General features: G+C 40.9%; 1 protein-coding gene across 1 annotated transcript in view; it reads right to left on the minus strand.

Moving 5' to 3' along the window:
- The window catches only part of tanc1b (tetratricopeptide repeat, ankyrin repeat and coiled-coil containing 1b), an 88,886-nt gene extending 68,628 nt beyond the window's left edge, over positions 1 to 20,258 (minus strand). The window contains exons 1-2 of the mRNA XM_018702340.2: positions 20,112 to 20,258; positions 9,893 to 9,986 (exon numbers count right to left, since the gene is read on the minus strand). Coding sequence (XP_018557856.1) covers positions 9,893 to 9,953 — 61 coding nt within the window. The 5' untranslated portion in view covers positions 9,954 to 9,986; positions 20,112 to 20,258. The remainder of the gene's footprint in view (positions 1 to 9,892; positions 9,987 to 20,111) is intronic.
- Positions 20,259 to 20,618: the final 360 nt, after the last annotated feature.

Here is a 20,618-nt window from a genome sequence, read left to right on the forward strand (position 1 = left end):
GGGTGATGGATGACTGAGCACACATGTCCTTACTATGATCAATCATCTTCACACAGCGAACACAGCTCTGGCTTCAAGGTAGAGGATTCAGAGTGCAGGCAGATGTGAGATGGAGAAGCTGCCACACAGTTTCTGATTTTTCTGTCAACCACTGGGCTTTCTCCAAAGTTCCACTTCTAATTTTTTACTATTACTATCTGTTAACACATTATGGATAAAGCAGCTCTGAGACAAAAGTGGAATTTATCTCCTGGCAATATGATCTGGAGTCCTGGGTTGCCATGGAAATGTAGTACAACAACAGATTTGGGCTGCCATTAGCACAGATCATTAGGCAGAGCTTCCTCTGGGGCCAGGTGAGGTCATGAGAACGCCACTAACCCCTGGACAACAGCCTGTTCAGTAATGTTAAATGGATATGGCACAAAGGCTGTCCATCCAAGCTTTCCAAAGAGCCTAATCCCATAAGCAAACAAGTACCAAGGAAAATCTTGCAGCTTTGTGCCATCTCTGAAAAATCTTTGAGTTTAGCATTCGCATCATTTGAGGCACAGTGGGTTTTAACAGGAACTTCAACCATTAGCACAGTATATGATATGATATTTGATTTGTTGTTTTCAAGATTAACAGTAAAATTAAAGGTAAATGACACTAAAGAGATGTCCTTCACAACTCATAAAGCAGGCTATTCACCTCACTGTCTATGCTGCTCACACCACTTTTGTTAGGGTTTACTAAACTTCACCAACAAAGTTTCAAATAAAGAATGATCTTGAAATGCCATCTTTAAAACAAGAGAGACGTAAATATGAAGAGGGAGCACTCTCGGCAAACTGCTCCTCTTTGCAGTAAGCACAATTCCCTGTTCCTTTGAGGCTGGGCACAAAGGAGCCGAGGTCATTAGTTCAGCCTGTCTCAAACCCTCCTGAGCTAAGGATGGCAAGACATTCATCTACAGGCACAATTGCAAAAAAAAGAGAGAGAGAGAAAAAGAGAGAGAGTCTCTGTGTTCAGAAATGCAGAACAGAGAAGCATAGAGCAAAGTAGGATAGAGGAGAGAGAATGGGGCCCCAAAGCCCAAGCCTGAACAGAGGTCTCCACAGACACCCACACAGACTTTTCTGAGAGTCAAACACTGTGAAAGCATGGGTTAGTGTCTGGCGATAGATGAGAAAAACACAACCTTCAAAACTCTTGGAAAAATATCAAAGTTAACTAAAGTAATAATGAACAGTTAGCACTTTGTACACGCTGTGGGTGACAGGACAGTCCTCGGCATAAAAAGGGACACTTTAAATGGTCATTTAGATCACAGACAAAGGATGTTAGAGGTATGAAAGCAAAACGGAAAATCCGACAGAAGGAATGTGTCTGCCCATGCAGGTCTCGCTGTAATTAGAAAAACCTGTGGCCTGTTGACCTCTCAAACCAATGAACTGCCATGACAGCCACTATCACCCCTTCAAAGAGCATCTAAAAACACCCTGGCTGGTTAACTGATAAACTGTTTTCCGTCTTCTTTGAAGTAGCAAAAGAAACTATTTCCCCATGGATGGAGGGGGGGGTGTAAAGTGGGACTATGATGGACTGTCTTGCTGTGGTGTAGATGACATCAGCCCCTGCTTCTACCGAGTCCTCATGTATTTGTTTAGCCTCATGTCCGTTGCTGTGCACACTACTTCCAAGGTCACAAGCATCATCAGTGCTGTGTGTGTGAGAGCCAAAGGAGGGCAATGGAGAGTGGTCACTGACTGCTACAGCAGGCAGTGAGCCTCTGGGAACCATGGAAGCATTTCTCCAAATTCCTCCAAGCCAGAAGCCGCTGGGGAAGGAAGACCAGTGCCAGATTTAACCATCAGCTACTGCATTTAGCTTTTCCTCCATGTGTTGTTGGTTGGATATCACCAAAACAAAGTTCATGTGATGCTAATTATAAGTCAAATGAAACCAATCTCCATAAGAAAAACTAATCAGCCAAAACATTAATGAGCCATGACGACAGTTTTAAATACAGTGGAACAGCCTAATTCTCAAGTAGTTTCTCTTCCACTTTATAGCAACTATGAAACTATATTGGAAGGAAACAAGAGAAACAATAATATTTCTTCATTTCACATAAATGAGATATTAATAGTTTCTTGCAATTGTAACAATGACTTTTGTGTCATCAGTGGGACAGACAAGTCACTTGATCTTAATTAGTCAGGGCAAAATAACAGCCCTACCAAAAGAGAAAATGGCAAACACAAATACTGTGTCAGGCTGAATAATGAACTGAAAGGAAAAGGTAATTCAGGCTGATTATCAGGCTAGACTTCACCACCTTATTATGTGAAGCGATGCCACCTTCAAGTGGAACTTATAAGATCGACTCCTGACATGGAATTTCAAGTACATGATATGCTATGCGCTCACGTTGTGAGAACACTGTCGCTTGGCAAATTACAACAAAAACTGATGCTGGCTTAGTCCCGTTTCAAAAGTGCCACATCATTTTGTGTTTTACAGTGACATGCTGAGGAACTAGGGAAGAGAGAGGCAGAAAAAGTTTTATTCAGGGTTATTAGAACACAGCTATGGGTTGTTAAAATGTGCTTGTTAATCACGAGGGACGATAAGACCACTATAAGTCATTATATTTATCTCAGACAGCATTAACAATTTATAGGATTGTATGGCCACACACACTCACAAACCTTCCTCTGCTAAGTCTTTAGTCATGTGATGCTAAAGATAAATGTAGCCAAGGCCAATGTTTTCTTGCAAAAGACAAAGCAAACAGCAAACGGTGAGACTGGCAGACCAGGCTCACTGCTTTCCCCGATAGCCTGCATTTTACTTCTCTGAAGGAGAGACAGGGAGTGTCTAATGTGGATACACCTGAGGTTTGTGGGCGTGTGTGTGTGTGTGTGTGTGTGTTTGTGTATTTGTGCATGACTGTGTGTTTGAGTGAAAGATGTGGTTTGAGCTACGCCCTGCTAATCGTTGCCTGCTGGCTGCACAGTGCTTTGATAGCCATGCAGCTCTGTGCACTCAATGGTCTCCTTTGTAAATCAGGTGCATTCTTTTCTCCGCCATCTTAAGTCCCACCACAACTGTCTGGACATGAAAATCTACGCAAACATGACTGGGAGCAAAAACAGCAAACATGGGCCAAAAAGCCATTTTACAATTGTCAGCAGTTTTCTTTTAATTAAAGTTAGAAACAGAATTGAAAGGACAACCTCCAAGTAACCCCATGTATAGGTGTTTTTAACTGAAACTGACTTAAACATATATTTGTCACAGAATGTTTAGTCTTAAAAGCTAAAGCAGAAAACTTAACAAACCCCAGCTTCATAGCTGTATGAGGTTGTTCAGTATGAAGTGTTTTCCAAAAGGAAAACCATGAGCTGATGATAAAGGAGTCAGTGGTTCTGGTCTGAGGACTACTTATTATGGTTAATCAAAGGATGTTAATAATGTATCTTGAGGTTGCTTGCCTCCCTCTCCCTCTCTCTCTATCTGCGTGTGGCATCATGTGGAGTGTGTCTTTCTGTCCTGTATAGGTCACATACTGCATGTAATCTGTGGTCTAGACATCCTGTGGCTGACTGTATGCATCTTGTTTGTCTGTCTGTCTTGGTTCAGCATTCACAACTTCTAATTTTGCAAAACCAAATTTATGAAAAGAACAGTTTGTCTTTTTAATGTAACAAATTTCTGTGTCTTCTGTGTTTCAGTATGAAGGCTATTAAAAGTATAAAACATGGCCCTTCATTGACAAATGCTTCTTCTACTTACCATACAAACGTTTCGATCCAGCAACTAAAAATCAACACCATATATTCCTAATTCACCTGGAGCACAGGCTTATCCTTGGCACAAGAGCAGGTTTCCTACTAAAAGAAAATGTTAAAACTTCCACCCACGCCGGAAGAACTCCATGAGGGAGTATTCTTTAAGTTCACTTACAAGCCACAGGCCAAGGAAGGAGCATGTCTCAAAATGGCTGCGGTAGATATGGCTGGAGAGGGGGCTGCCACCCAGCTGTTCACAGAGAAGAACCAGGATAACACAGGCAGTCTGACACTGGAACCTGTGGGCTGAGGAGTGTTTGTTAATGTCTGAGACGAGGGTCAGCCACCGTGTGTTTGTCAGTGAAAGAGTTCACTGTGTTCCTTAACTCACTATGGTAATTTCCCTTACTGGTGTTGGAAGACTGCACTTATCAAGCAAGAAATAAACACCTCAGATTAGAACAAGTTTTTGTGTCACACATATTTGTAATATGATTCACATCCAGAAGACATAGATAAATTATTTCTGTGTAACATACGTTAGTGCAAAATAGTGTTTTGGCTGCACTTAGAGAACCCATGAAATAACTTTCTTTCCAGAAAACTTTGTGGCTATAATTTTATATTTGCCCAGTAACCAATAAAAAAGCTGTTTTTGTTTGGACAAACAACTGCCCATCAAAAGCTCATTTTTTTGTTTGGACAAATAACTGCTCAACCACCTGTGGTTATTGTTTATTGAGGGAAGTCTTCCCATAACAGTAAAAATTCCTGATGTTAAACCCCTGAGGGCAGTTTAAAGAGAATGAATACAAAAAACAGGAGAGGAATCTCTGCAATGTCTGCTCTTGTATTTAACTGTATCACCACAGAGAAGCTGAATACAATACAGAAAATAGAGGAGAGGTTACCGCTTTGTACAGGCTACCGAAACCACAATAAACAATTACACAACAGCAGGAACAACTGCTTCAAAAATATTATTAGCTTGAGCAACATCTCTTTGATAGGCTCAACGTAAATGGAGCATCAGAAGTTTCACAAAGTGTTTAGTGCAGGGCTATTGAGACTCCCTGTAGAAAATTCAGCATGAAGGGTAAACCTACTAACTTTATCATCATTGTGGTAGTGCCAGTTTCAAGGACCATATGAAATCCTACGAACACAACAAAGTCCTGCCTTGTAACCAATTTGCTATTGCCGGACCCTTAGCAACAAATCACTGTTTCATGTCAAAACACCCAAAAAACTCACAGAGACTGCAGAGGCAGCATGTACCAGTCACCATCACAGCTGAGGCAACAGGGTGCAGTACTTAACGGTCTCGCTCGCTCGTTCACTCATACACACTCACTCACTTGTGTGCTCGTACACGCACACACACACAAACCATCAGTTTGTACATGGGTCTTCTACATTGTCAATTGTAACTATATCTTGCTGAAATCCTTACTTAAAAATTCTGCAAGTCAGCAAACCAATAACTCAACACATTCTTGTCTCTGTCTGCTTATCCTCTGTTGTTTCACCCCCTGCTGTGTGAGACCTTGATGATGATGAAAGCAATGTGACCACACATGTTCATGCTTCAAATGCAAGCCAAGCTTCATTTGAAAAGACCACAGAAATGCCACCTTTAAACTGGAACTTTGGTGAAGATGTAGTTGTCATCAAAACTACCACTGTGCATCCATGTAAATGAAAAGTGCAAGCATAAGAGTTACACCTATCCTTTGCTCCTCCATCACATTTTAATAGTTAAAGCTTATTCTCTGACTTGACAAATCTGAAAACTGTATCCTCTGTCATTGCTGTCAGTGTGCCATGCAGGGCAATTATCGTCCTTGCTGACACACTGCTGGGAAATTAAAAGTTAAAGGAGGGCAGTAGAGCTGACCCCTCTTTTCTGTACTTGCAGGTCAACAACAGGGCTGCTGTCTCCCCCGTCCAGCCAGGTGCATGAGTTGCTTCTGTCTCCGCACTGCCAAACAAACGGAGAAAAGCCCTGCCAACTGGTGGTGGCTGTGTGTCTGTTTGTGTGTGCATGGCTTGTGTGTGGGAGTGTGTGTTTTGGGGGGTTAGAGGAATAAACAGCTGAAACCGTTATCGGCCTCAAAGAGTGCACGGCTATGCATGCTAGTGTGATTAACACTGCGTCACCCACAACAGACAGACAACTGTCTGGCAGCTGCCTCAAGCAGCAAAGCTCACTGAGTGGGAAGCCCAAGTTGGAGGGCCTTCAGAGGTATTACCCAACCCACATAGTAACAGTCAGCAATTAAAGCTGAGTTGAAAGTGCTGTTTCTCTGGGTCACATCATGAACTGATTGAAGATACTCCCAGGACAGAAGCAGCAGTAAGCAGAAGTATACTCTACTCATGACAGTTAGACTCTAAAAGAGAGGCAGATGATGCTCTAAGTGACGAAAAATGACAGAAAGGGCGCCAGTTTGGCAGACAGAGCATTTAATCTCAATGGAAAAATGCTAACTTTTCTTCACATGTCCATCAAAGAGATTTGGCATGGCTTAAAAAAAAAATTAAACACAGCATAACATAGCCAAAAACTTGAGATGCACTAATTAGATGGCCTGTAAACAAATCTAGTCCATACCAACTCTACTAACTCTCACTATTAGATCTATGAACCAATTGATAACATGTGACTTAATTATTAGCACTGTGGACTGGCATGGCCCAGTCTGTCTGAATGCCAAGTCTGTTGTACACATAAAATGTTTTATGGGGTGATACTTAAAAATCATGAAGTGGGATTCAACCAAATAGAGTATCTTCTACCTACAACTAATATAGGCTCATTGCAGCTAACTCAAAACACTGCTGTTGAAGAATGTTCCCATCAAGAGGAAAACAGCATGAAACAGAATCACACAAACTTGCCTCATGGTAAGATACTGCCCAAAAACTATTCCACCGATTTAGACTGAGTAATTTGTTTTGCGGTAAACTATAAACCAGACACTGCTGTAATAAGAAGTCATAGGTCAAACTCTCAGTAAAATCTGAGGAGCCTGTATCCTGAAATCAAACACCAATTAAGACACTGTTTGATTTTTTACAATACAATCATCTTTGCAAGCCTTGGGGTCCCAAATCTATTAACTCCAGTGAAACCCACTTGCAATGTAACCTTTCTCAGAAAATGTTCACATCAAAGGCAACGGGCCGCAGCCAGCTAGCATCCCACTTCCAGAATGGCATGGCACCATAAAAAAAGTACTTAAAAGGGATTAAAATGGCCAAACAGATTCCTTACAGACTAGAAGCGAGTGGCAAGAGAGGAGAAGGAGGAGGAAGGATCTAGGAGGAGCGCAAGATGGAGAGACTAAATTAGCAAACTGTGAGTTTTTGTGGTCTTGGCAATGGGGAGATCCCAAAGGAGAGCTAATGACTGTAGTGGTATCTGGCATGGGGGCCAAGTTTCCTTGACTGCTTTAAAGTTTCCTCCAGTCCACAGCCACCATGTCATGAGCAACATATGCTGAGCTATCTTGCAATTATACCATTATCAAGGTCTTTCCTCCCACTGATTTCCATTATATGTTGCTGAGCAGATTTTATAGGAACTTTGTCCTTCTGGTCCCTCTGAAGCAAGTAAAGTCTGTACAGTCTGGCCCTGAATGAATACAAGCAGCTCTGTGAAAAACAGCAGGGTGGACTAATAAACAATTTTTCATTGATCTGCATAAAAAAAAACCCCTGAAATCTGCCAAGAACAGAATGATCAAGCTTACCAAACAAACATGTAAGCATCCAAATACCAACAGTCTGGTATGAAACAAGAAGAATTACTGCCCCAATGCTGACAAAACCTCAACCATAAAACACTGATGCTGCACCGACCAAGCTTAAGTAATCTTCCACCAACTGAATCCAATCTGAACATGGCAAGGAAGTAGAAACACATAATAACAAATCTCTCCTGCATTTAGATTTAACACAGGTTTCTTTTCCAAACCACTTGGGATCAAAATGAAATCTTTATTCAAGCAGCGTAGAAGATGCAGTGAATATTTTATATGCAATATGGTACTATCTTGTCTCAGAGACCATTAACCATACTGCAGTGTGCCCAATTTGATTAACACAGCCTTCCCCATCAGGGCTTCTGTGTTACTAACTTCATTTCGGATGCCAGGAAGGACCTGACTTAACAAACAATTTCTCCTCCTCAAGGACAACAGACAAGTAAACACAGAGTGGTAAAATACACAAATCAATGCAACTTACAATTTGAAATGATGCGATGTTTAACTAATTAAAACTTTACCAAGACCTTTTAAGAACCATAATTAAGCTCATTTTAGAATTAACTCTTACTTATTACAGGCTATTACAGGTAATCTGCCAACAGTTTCACAGGAAATTACCCACATTACAGAGTCTGACCTTCAAAATGGCATGAATATTAAAAAAAAAAAAAAACGCAGTAGAGATAACTGTCCCATGCAGGACCAATGGCAGGGCAAAGTGACCAGTCCCTGTGACCTCTCATCTGTCTTAAGAGCTCTAAACAACAGAGAGGAGAGGCCAGATTTTATTGTCCCAGCATGAGAAAGAGGAGAGAGAGCCACTTTGGCTTGATGGATGGGGTCCAACTGGGTGAGTGAGGCTGGGATAAAGGAGCTGTATCCCGCCATAAAACTCTGCTGCTCCCAGCTTTCACGTACACAAAACCTCCTGTATTTAAGAGTATATGTGTGTGTGGGTGAGGGTGTGTAATGTGTGTCTGGAGACAGGGAAGCTGTGTTTTCAGGGTGATTCATACATGCGAGACAGGTTGCAACAACTTGATAGAAAACAATACATACAAGCCTACAATAATAAATTCCCCCTCTGTACTGCACTAGGGAGCAGTGGAGGTTAACGATGTGTAAGGCAAAACCAGACTCTTTCCCCTCTAATCTTAGCATTGACTGGTGAGTGAAACACTCACATCAGACAAAGGCAGAGAGAGCAGAACTATGAGACAGGTATCTACTGTATACAGCGACTGTTTGAACTAGACTGCCTGTTAAAACCAGTACTGAGGTGGTGAAGCAAGTCGACACTGGCAGATGCAGTTAAAGCATAAATGGTCAATCTGCTATGTCAAGACAAAGCATTGGAGGGGGCCATTGTATGAAAAAGAGACTAGTCAATGATGTATTGCTGACAGTGACTCATGTTTAGTCATGCTGGAAAATGCTACAGATTTCCAAGGGAAAAGAAAACATCTGTTATGACACAATGGCCAGGCTGTCTCTACAGTCAAAATTAAATAAAAAAGATGGAAGATATCCCGCTCTGAACTGAGAGTTATAGACGGAACAATGGTTCTATGAATTTTGGATGACTTAAAGTCGCAGTGGGCTGGTTTTGGGGTATATTCCTGGTGGATTTCAGTGTATGAGCCTACACACTTGTAATTTTTCACATCCCTTCGTAGATGGTATGCACCCTTATGACAGCAAGAGCCTGTTACTTTAAGTACTGCATTATGAGTCCTCTTGTTATACCCAACTGCCATGTATGTTGAATAAAATGATAATGTCTTCACGTGTACTACACCAAATGCTTAACTGAAGTTTTACCCCAGTATTTACTAAACCTGCTTTTACTGTATGTATAGGCAAGCCACTGACACTAGCTTTTGTTAGGTCTACTACGAGTCAACTAGCTTGACCTGTTACTTAACAGCTTGGGCAAACATCAGCTTATACTGTAAGTAATTAAATGCATCACAGACAAAGGTGGTAAGGCAAAATTATTGGCCATATATTGTATATTCATGCAATAGCTGTGAATAATGGCTTAGCTGACAGTATTTTTGCCAACTGCACATAAAGGAGTTAGCACTGCTTTTGTGCTTTTAGATCAACTTTCACTTCCAAACACAACACTCATTTTAACCTTCACATGTCTATGAAATACACTTCATAAAGTTTCCAAAGTCAGGAATACATTTACAAACCTAGCTGCCAAAAAAGAAAATCCGATAATCAGAAGTGTTTGTACATCTGTCTATATAGTTTGTGTCTAAGCCTTGGGGTATGCGGAAACTTGTTTTCTAGATCCAAGCTTGTCGTTTTTCCTCTTCATATTCCACATACCTGAATCCTTCTTGCTCCCCTTTCCTCCATCTCTGTTCTTCTTCAGCACTGCCTTGAACATGGCAAGATTCCTGGAATCCTCTCTGTAGAGCCCCTAGAGGAAAAGAAAACAAAGAAAATCAGTTACTTGCTGCCATGACATGACAACAGAAGTGCATCCACTGTCACTTAAGGGAAACCATGGAAATTATCCAGCAACACAAACAGGTCTATTCCTATTCATGGGACAGGAAGGAGGTAACTTGCTCTTTTCACCGGCAAATAACAAAACTATTCAAACTCTTAGACTTAAAATAATGCTTAATACTACGTCATTTTTTACACAAAACCAACCAAACAATACAAAATGTTTCCTCAAAAAAAAAACAGAGAAATGGTACAACAGTGTATATCCGCATTTCATACTGCTTAGCTGGCATCCGCCTGGGAGTTTTCCCACAGCACTCCCAATCCTGCAGGTCATCAGTGGAAGGGCGCATGGAAAGAATGCTCTAATATTTAAACAGAAAAGGACAAGTTCTGCTATCTTGTTATGCAGGAAAACACTCTGTTGAATGCCGTGAATTCCACACATAATTGATGCTATGTGGCTGAACTTGGGTGTTTGCAATTGCTTTCCATGGTTGTTCCTAAGCTGGTGTGCATTTTGAATCCTTTGAGTTAAACGGTATAACATGAACTCCAAATCTAACCTGGATGTGCTTGTTTGCTTTGGAATTACATAGACATACATACATAGTCACTTGTAGTTGCACAACGGTAAAAACACACTGAACTAAACACAGCAGCAGCTTTAACAGTTAATTGTGCGGGTTTATAGGTTTCCATCCTTAAACACAGTATAGACTGCTTTAGTGTACCGTACTGTATTAATAGCAGCAGAGTAATTTTCCAATGAGGAGAAAAGAACTGTTTCAACCAAATAAGGCTATGTCTTCTGCAAACAAAACACACAGTCCTTGCACTGAGTCCTTAACCCCAGAGGCCATGCTTTAAATATCTAGGTCGTCTTACTGCTGCTGAGAGAGCCTATTGATCTGCCCTTTTTCCTCCTTTATGGTGTCAAATGAAACACTGTGAAGCAAAGCCTCCACTGCATCAATCACGGAGAGATGGAGGTGTATGGGGAAAATCCCAGATGAGCCTCTGCATCTCAACGCAGTGCTGACTGGTCAAAAATGTAACTTTTCAATAGGTTTTACTCTCCAAGCCAAATATTAATTTATTAAAGCTATTAAAGTAAACTGTGGCAGTAGTAGCAGGATACATTAGTAGGAGGCTCTGAGAGAAGGCTTAAAAAAAAAACAAGTTTTGACAAGGCTAAGAGCCTACAGCAATGCAAGCTTCTTTGTGAGACTACTTAGGCACAGTGACACTTAAACTAAATGCCTTTGTCACCAAACAATGCTAAAATGCTGATGTTAAGCAGGTAAAATGTTTAGGTTGTTCACCATGTTAGGTTAGCGTGTCAGGATGCAAACATTGATCATTAGTAGTAAAAGGCAAAGTACAGGTGTGGCTACTAGGAGAGTTAATCAGTTAAAAGGTATTCAAGTACTGGGCAAAAAAAAAATTGACCTAATGATTGTGCTAGAGGAGACACTGATTTAACATGATAGCATCATATAGACAACAATTACAGTCCTTTTGAATGTATATTCTGTATCATGGCAGCAGGGTAAACACCACCAATGATGTATCAAGAAACAGATCTGTCTTTAGTATGATATAGCGTAGTGCATTAGCCCGCTCAGTTGACCTGCTGACTGCTGTGTGGGAGCTGGCTGCTCATCTCCACAGTAACAATAAACATCACCCAGGTTAACTCATAGGAAATGAAAAACGCCCTCTTGAAAGTCCAAAAGCCAACATGACAAATTCCTTCCACCCCCCATCCCCACCCCCCATCACAGCCACCAGACACACACACACAGTCCACTCCCATTCTGAGAAAGAGACACCACCTCTTCAGCCATCATCTAGAGTACATCACTTTTTATCTCAAGATATGAAACATTACTCTGAACATTACTTGAACGAAAGCCAGACATGTCTTATCATGTCTCATCATGTGTTAACAATGATTTAACAATGACACAGAGATCATAACATATATTGTAAACAAACCAAGAGTATTTTGGTCCCTGGGCACCACCAGTGCCAACTTAAGAGACAACTATGACACTTGACTGCAATAGCCACAGTCATGGTTCAAGCTGATGTTATAATTGTACTTTTTTTCCCAGTAGAGGTGCAACTTTAGAAGTGAAGTATTTGGCAGAAGCTACAATTAGTAAGATGTTACTTGCTCCTAGCACAAATTAACCACACTACTCCAGCTACTCCGGATGTTTCAACCTTGCTACAGAGACACAGTCACACCAGATTTGTGTTAGAAAATCTCTGTACTTCAACCTCCCAGTGCAATCCTGCTAACATTTCACTAACATTACAAATATCATTTCAAGCTATATGATGAAACTTACATGACATGGAGTATTAGTTACATCTAAGAAATGCTCAAACTGCGTTATGCAGTAACATGAAATATTCATGGCTTGTAATGACAAGCCACTTCGGTCTAAGTATCTTCATCAAGCCTTCTGTTTTCATTTGAAACAGACATGAGGACAATATGTGCTGCTGTTGTCTAAGCCTTAGGGCTGTGTTTTTATTGGAAGTAGATGTGAGAGATACTGAAAGAAAAAGTTAAAGGAATCAAACTGCGGATCCTACAATAGCAAAGGCACCACAGTCAACATCAAATGCAGCTAACCTTAAAGCGGAGGTTAGATATAACTGTGACCTTTCTGTGTACCCTCAGAGAAGAGTCATGGTATGCAGCAACACGAGCATCAAGATTCCTCCAGCCTTCAAAGTCAGGTCCATCCCAGTGCATTTAAGCTTTGTTTGGATATTAGCCTAAAAGCATGGCCTTCCAATGTTACAACAGAGCAGTGAAAGTCCTACAGTGGCTCACGGGTCTTTGTGGACACGCTATAGATGATGAAGAGGCGCAACAGACTCTCAATATTCACATTTACCCAGGGACACAGTAGAGCATTGTGCCTATGGTACTCCCTCTTCTTTTATGTGAAGGGACCAATAGCATAGTTACCCAAAGGCTTCAAAATACCCCAAGCAATTGCAGGGATACACACTAAAGACAATCACTGAATTATTACATCAATGCATTTGGGCAATAACGTGAGTTCAAGTGGTCTATAAACAATGAGAAGTCGGCTAACAAACCCTTGACAGAGGAAGTGTGGGGAGCAGGTATGGAGGACAACAGCCTCATGTAATAAATTTAAGAGTGCTTCTCTACTGGTGGCATTTTCAGCCAGGCATATGTCAGCTCTATGACCTTCACATGTGGGTTGTCTGTTATCTTGGAACAGCACAAGGTTACAATAAAAACAACTCCAATCTATAGTACAATGCAGAGACGGTTTCCTTTCAGAGAGGAGAAATTGGATCCCAGGGTGGTTAAAAGGTGCCTCAGGTTATCAACATGTATGTTTTCCAGGTCATCACTGGATTGATAGAGTTCAAATCCAGGCAGGTTGTGAAGTAAAAAAGATCCTCACCTGCACAATGCTGACGTGACATGCGGTTAATGGGGACATCTTGCTATACCACAGTCATCTGAGAAGACGGCTATCTATAGAACGGAAATAGGATTGTTTGTCCCTATTGCCTCTGGCAGGGAAGCATGTCACATAGATTGGCGGCTGGTGGGTTAGAACCTGCTTTGTCCTCTGTTGGGTAGCAGACAATAGAGAGAGCTCGGATCAACTTCACCACTCTTCCTGGAAGCAAACTGCTATTTTCCACCATGTGCACTCATCTCTTTTCCTGCTGAAACGCCCTGAAAACTCTCCTCATCAACTGATTCTACATGAATGATCATTCTCAGATTTCCATACCGTTGTCATAGCAACAAGGAAATTTTCACCACGGGCTGACCTTTCGAGCTTGTTTATCACAGACTGCCTAAAAGAGATATTTTAACATATTCCTGTGAACTCCATTATTATCTTTCCGTTTGTTGTCCATTCACCGAGTACAGGAAATAGACCCAGCCTGGACGGTGAGTTCAAGTGGTCTACAAACAATGGGAAGTCGGCTAACAAACCCTTGACGGAGGAAGTGTGGGGAGTAGGTATGGAGGACAAGAGCCTCAGTGTTGGCCATTGTAAGCAAAGGTTGTTATTCACACTAACACGAGTGGAAGGGAAACAACAACAGAACAGACGTTTTTATGTAACAAGTCTACGGGTTTGACTCAAGTGCTTCCTGCACTGCCCTCCACCTTGGAGACTATAAGAAACATGCCTTCATCTTATAATCTGCAAAAAGGGAAATGCCTTGGAATGCTAATAGCTGGCCTCACAGAGAAAAGACAATGTTTAACTTGTTAATATAATACTACAGCCAACTTGTATCATGTGACATGCAGGCTGGCAGGCAGTTAAAACTCAACAACAGATCACACAGTTTATACACAATGACAAAGTGTTAACACCATTAACAACATATTTTGTTCTCTAAAAAGAGGCCTTGCATTCTGGGTAAAACAATAGCATTGTAATAGTATTACCAGTTGTTTTGGCATGATGTGCAGTGTTATTTATAAACACTCATGTAGCTAGCTCATCTGAGAGAAGGTAAGAAATGTCTGGGGAGTATTCTTCTAAACTAAATGATGAGAAAACAGGCTGGTATTCACTTAAATTAGACCTCTGTGGTCATTTACCTTTACCTTGTGGGAAATTATACTGTCCCATCACAGACACAGGAAGAGCCAAGGTCTAGCTTGGGGCAAAGCCAGCTAGCTTTTCATTGAGGAGGACTAGCCAGATGGCTCAGCGTGAAATTAAAAAGGATAACAAGTCTGATCTAGTCATTAGACTGCCATGGGAAAGATACTGTCATTTTGGAAAGACTGATTCGCCCTCTTTGGCCACTTGTCCTTGATCCCCTCTAATATGACTGATTAAATCCAGACACAGGCCTAGATGCTGGCTCAGCAGTGGCAACGGGTAAACCTGTGTCTTTTTATCTCAGCTGCGTTGCCCTAGAAGTGTCAAGGCATGTTTTAGAGGGGAATCATTGCTCTAAATTTACAGCTGCACGCAAGGCTGTGGAAACTGACTAAACCAGACACTAAAATTTTGGGATAAGACAAGATACTACACATCCTCTCCAAATAAATATCACCCTCCCTGCTGTACACAGATTAAAATCAAAACTAGGGCAGCCATAAGCTTATATATAACCTACACTGATTTAGCTTGACAGATCAGTGTGTAATGTGGATTTATGGATGAGTTAGCACGTGAAGTGGGCCTGCCTTTTAAGCTTCCACAAACCAGTTTCTCCACTCTGAGCTTTCCCTTTTCTGTCAAATCAGTTAGATCTCTTTCCACTACAATTACGCATTCCTCACACCACACCAGAAACCACCTCTCTTCTTAAATTATCAACCAGCCACAGATTTAATTGTGCAATGAGTTACAACGATCACCTCATCAGAGTTGCAGTCATTAACTCCTGTTATCACCACTGATTAAACTTTATCACACTAATATGGATTCATCATAGCAATCAAGTGTTGAGTTGAAGTTGAAGTTAAAATAAATAAGGCTGCCTCATTGTTGCTTGAACTTAATCCGACATTAGCCTCCCAGGAAGCCTGGTATTTGATTAAGGGTAAAACATTAACAAGCAGTGTTTAAAGTCTACAGGAAGTTCCTGCATACACTGAGAGATTCTCCTCATATTAAGATTTGTGAGTCAGAGGGTCACATAAATGAATCAGCATCTTGCCAAGACAAAAGATATTATTTTAGAGTTACAATAATATGGCAGACTTGAATCTACTGATATGACAGCAGGTCTAGTGAACCAGGATTTACGCCACTACACATTCAACAGGGCTTCAGACCAAATAGCAGTTTGCAGATAAGACGTTATCACCACTTGTCAATTTAGGAGTGTAGGTTTATTCTTAGCCAGCCTCTCTTTAGCTATAGAGTATTCTACATAGGAAATCATTTAGTGTATAAAAACAGTTAATGTAATTTAACAGTGAAAGAAGCAAGGTGGCTTTTACAGATCCATAGAAGAGAGACAAACATCCCAAAAACTTTTTTTTTTTTTTTTTTTTTTAAATAATTCATTGTTATGACAGGAACACATCAAGCTGGATACAACAGTCTTACACCGAGTTCCAATGATCACCTATAAAGATTCACATTCCCACAAAGTCTACAAGAGCTCAGGGATGTCCTACTGTGAAATCGTAAAGTGCTTGAGGGCTTTTGCTCAAGGGAAGAACCCACAATGAATGAGTGATGCAATGTCAAAATGATGATGACAGTGTAATTGTGATTAAATGTAATTTTGAAAGACTTTAACAAAACGTGGAAGACGCTGATAAAAGACTTTTTCCTCAGAGTATAAAGACGACACTAACTGATACTTCAACCACCCTATTTTGGCTTTAACAGTTTAACAAACATTCCAATTATTTCAACACTTTTTACAGTTCATTGGGTGCACAAATGTCTTTGTCCAGGTAATGTGATTTCACAAACTGCTGTCCCATTCCTCACACAACATTTGGAGTCTTTACACCCCCCTGCACTCAACGTCAACTAAAATTGGTGAGGGTCCACAGCCTGAGCCTAGGGATGATATTTGAACTGGGCCTTAGAGTCTTCCCCAACTAAACAAAGTGTTCAATTGACTTTTTTTTTAAATCTTGAGCCAATTTTTTATTATTATTTATCATTTAGCCAATGTCAACTGAACTACTGTGTAGTCATACTGTTACCTTGCCACATATACTGGATTTCATGCTTTGGTATGTGCTCTGTACCTCTGAATCTCTCCCTCTCCCTCTCCCTCTCCGTCTCTCTCTCTGTCTCTCTCTCTGTCTCTCTCTCTGTCTCTCTGTCTCTGTCTCTGGGGCTTTCAAAAAGACTTGACAAAAATGTAAATCAGTAACAGCTGTTCCTAAGAAACACTTCCAAACACACACACACACGTGCTTCAGACACACACATGTGAGCATCAGTGCACATACGCACATGCACAGACCTTGGTAACATATGCTCGTTTGTTCACCTGGACTTTCAACTCATACAACAGAAAACAGTACACTTTTGTTCTGATAAATTCATTACTGGTTTGCAACTCAGTGGAATGCCACATACTAGGACCCTCGCCAACACCATCACTAAAATACAAAGGCAACTCAATATGCATGGCTGTCATTCTGTAACACTTTAATAGATGACCTGAGGGGAAAATAGGGCATTTAAATGGTGAGGCAAGCATGCTGATACATACATTGTGAGCGTTTAAGAAACTTGAGCAAATTCAATTCCACAGTCCAACTTTGCCAGTAGGCTTGACACCAGATAATGTGTATGATCTTTCATCCAACCTACAGCGAGTATATCTAGCCGTTTTAAAACTTACGGACTCACATTTGATGTCCATGGTGTGCATCTTCTCTTAGAGAAATAACAAAATTGGCATACTTTGATTTTGCTAAGCTAGCCATCTTAAGTTTTTGTGATCACTTCAGGTGCCTTATTGAGAGAAAGTGTGTCTGTCCTGGCATGGCATGAAACACAAAACAACCACATCTTTGTTCAAGTTCCAGGAGCTTAGAGGGTAACTGCGTCTGCCAGTGTTATTGCACCATTATTTGAATACATGCCCTAAAACAACCTCAGTAATAGCATGACACAGAAATCCCACTTCTGATATATAATTGCGTAGGAAATAAGAGATGAAATTGGACCTTTTCTTTGAGTCTTATGCACATGTCTGAAAGGCATATTGAATCAGCAGCATTTTTTTACACAGCAGTTTGAATGACAACTTTCACACTAACCTAAATGAAACAAACAAAATTGGCAAATGCACCAGAATTCATTTCAAATGTACCACAGAGGTTAGATTGAGTGATACAGGTCATCATGTTGCTGCTTATATTTGTGGTATCAAGTGTCCTGGAATCCCAAATCCACTGACTCACTATACCATTACATTCAGTATTCATTCAAAAACAACCTTAGTTAAGCTGTGTTTTAACAGTAAGGGTCGTGAACCTAACTAATCTCTAAGAATCTGGCTTTCCTATTGGAACCATGTGCTTCTACAGTGAGTAGCCCCTTTCAAAAGTAGAAAATAATGACCATCATCATCAACAACAACTCAGTATGTGCTGTCTGTCAGGTCACTGGCTCCAATAACTTTCCCTCCTCAGCCATAACAATGTGACTCTGATGCCAGCATCTGTTACTAGCCAACTGGCCGGGGACCATGGGAACCAGGCTCTGTAGAGACTGGGAGGCAGGCTCTTGTGGCACTTTCAATAAGATGAGTGCTCTGTAGCACAAACATCTCATAACAGTGCAGTTGGTAGACAACTGGGGTAGCTCTAGCCTTGGCATGGAGGCATGCAAATCAACTCTAATGGTTCCGTAATCTGCATAAAATTGCTTGAAATTATGTTGGAAAGTTGACATTGAGTATCTCCAGGTTAACAGACAGCCAGCATGATTGTCAGCAGCTAAGCCTGTTCCACCTGTTGAGTTTAAAATGGAAAATCGACACTGTATATACAGTGGAATTACCACTGAAGCTAGACTGACACACACAGCTTGTCCTAGGAAATGGCAATTGTTGTGACAGCTTCTTTCAAGATAAAACGCCAAGGGGTTGTGAGGTTATGAAGACTTCATAACACTTGCTCAGAGAGAACACTGAATCAGTGACTTCAGGTGCTAACAGTGATCAAAGGTGGATCTTGGCATTTACAAGCAGTTTCTCAGGAGGGTGAAAAGAGAGCTTTAACTTTCAAAGCACCTGGCTGAGTTAGAAGGGGATTCTTCTGTTGAAAATGTGCTGAAAACAGCAAAAGTCATACAGCCAGTGGTCAGACTTCAATGACTCAATCTATGTGGGCGGACAAGATTACAGTCCTTTAGCCTTAAGCCCACTGCTATATCTGGGCTGGGTTTTGCTTTCAAAAGGACCACATCCAATCACAAAATATAGACTAGCATTAGCATCAAACCAGACCACACACTTATAATAAAAGTAATGAACTGCATCTGCATCCTAGTGAGCTGGATGTTACTCCACAATAGCATTATACCTTCAAAAGGTCTTAAAGAAGGTTTGATCATCTTTAGGCAGGTTAGGAGATACAGCAACAAGCAATTTAGGATATTCTTGCAGTGGCATGGTGTGAACAGACAATTTCATTATCTACTAATGTATGATTCTTTTTTTTCCCAATTAACCATTCATTATATAAAGTGTAAAAATAGTGAGAAATGCCTGAAACAATTGCCCAAATCCCTGAGTGACATCTTAAAATTGCTTGTTTACTTCAACAAACACATTCACTTAAATGAACTGTGATATAAAACTGAGCTCATTAGTAAATCTCCACATTTGTTCATCTAAAACCAGAGAATGTTTACTGATTATCAAAATGTGTTGATTTTAATCGTAAACAAAGTGGAATATGTTTGGGTTTTGGACTGTTTGTTTGACAAAACATGCCAACAAATGATGACGTGCATTTCTCACTATTTTCAGACATTGTCAAAATTGTTGCCGATTAGCTTTCTGTCAATCTGAATGATCGACTGACCGTTTTAGAGCTTATCGCTACAATAATTCACCACAGTGAATCTGAACTAAAGCCAAATCAGGCTGCACATATAAGAAAAGTGAAACACAAGCAGTCAACTTTCCTGATTAGCCAGTTTGAATGTAAATGGTATGTGTCCCGTTAGCTCCTCTTCACACCTAATCAAACATCACCTGCGGCCAAAGTTTGGTTAACCTCGCTAACCTCGTAGCAACTAGCGAGCTTAATGTTCAGCTAACTGCCGCATGAGCACCTGTAACATTTAAAGTAAGCAGCGACGCGGACAATAACTCAAACAAAGCGGCTGAATAACAATTAATGACTTGAAAATAAAAGTTAACGCACTGCTGACAGACAGTCCGGTTAGTTCTGACGGCTGCTGCTCAATAGGCATGTCTCGACATTCCTCCCAACAAACAAACTACCGCTAAAACTCCCGACAGTTACACCTCATCTTTACTTTTCTTAACTATTAAGCGACTTCGCCGAGCTGACGCCGTCGACACAGCCTTAGGAATCTTTTTTAAGTCTTACCTGATAAATGTCATGGATATTAAAGTAGCCAAAAAACTTTTCCTAGTCCTCTTAGCGTATCTCCACACAGACTCCACAGTCTCCACTTGATCCACCAAGGTAGGCTACGGGACGCTGGGCTCCTCCTCCTCCTCCTCCTCCTCCGCCTTGCATGAGGTCATATGTAAGGGAGGCACCAAGGCAAAAAAACTACCCCCTGTGCATGGTTCATGGACATGATAGGATGCTAGAGATGCGAGATACATGCACGAGAACAACTACGCTGCATGCACAGTAGAAGGGTATGGTGCAGAGACGAAACCTGGCTTTTTTTTTTTTTTAAGAGAGAGCTAGGTCAAAAGAAAATCTAAAAGCTGTTATCACTCTGATATTTCATATGCTACTTTCATATTTAAGTTTTAGCATGATTAAAAAGACTCCAAAGTGCTGCTGAAAGCTAAAAAAGCAAGTATTTGGACTTTGCGCTGGTTATATTGTCAAATGTAACTGCTTAATTTTCCAAAAATA

The sequence above is a fragment of the Lates calcarifer genome, linkage group LG1 (genome assembly GCF_001640805.2).
Source record: "Lates calcarifer isolate ASB-BC8 linkage group LG1, TLL_Latcal_v3, whole genome shotgun sequence".
Lineage (NCBI taxonomy): Eukaryota > Metazoa > Chordata > Actinopteri > Centropomidae > Lates > Lates calcarifer.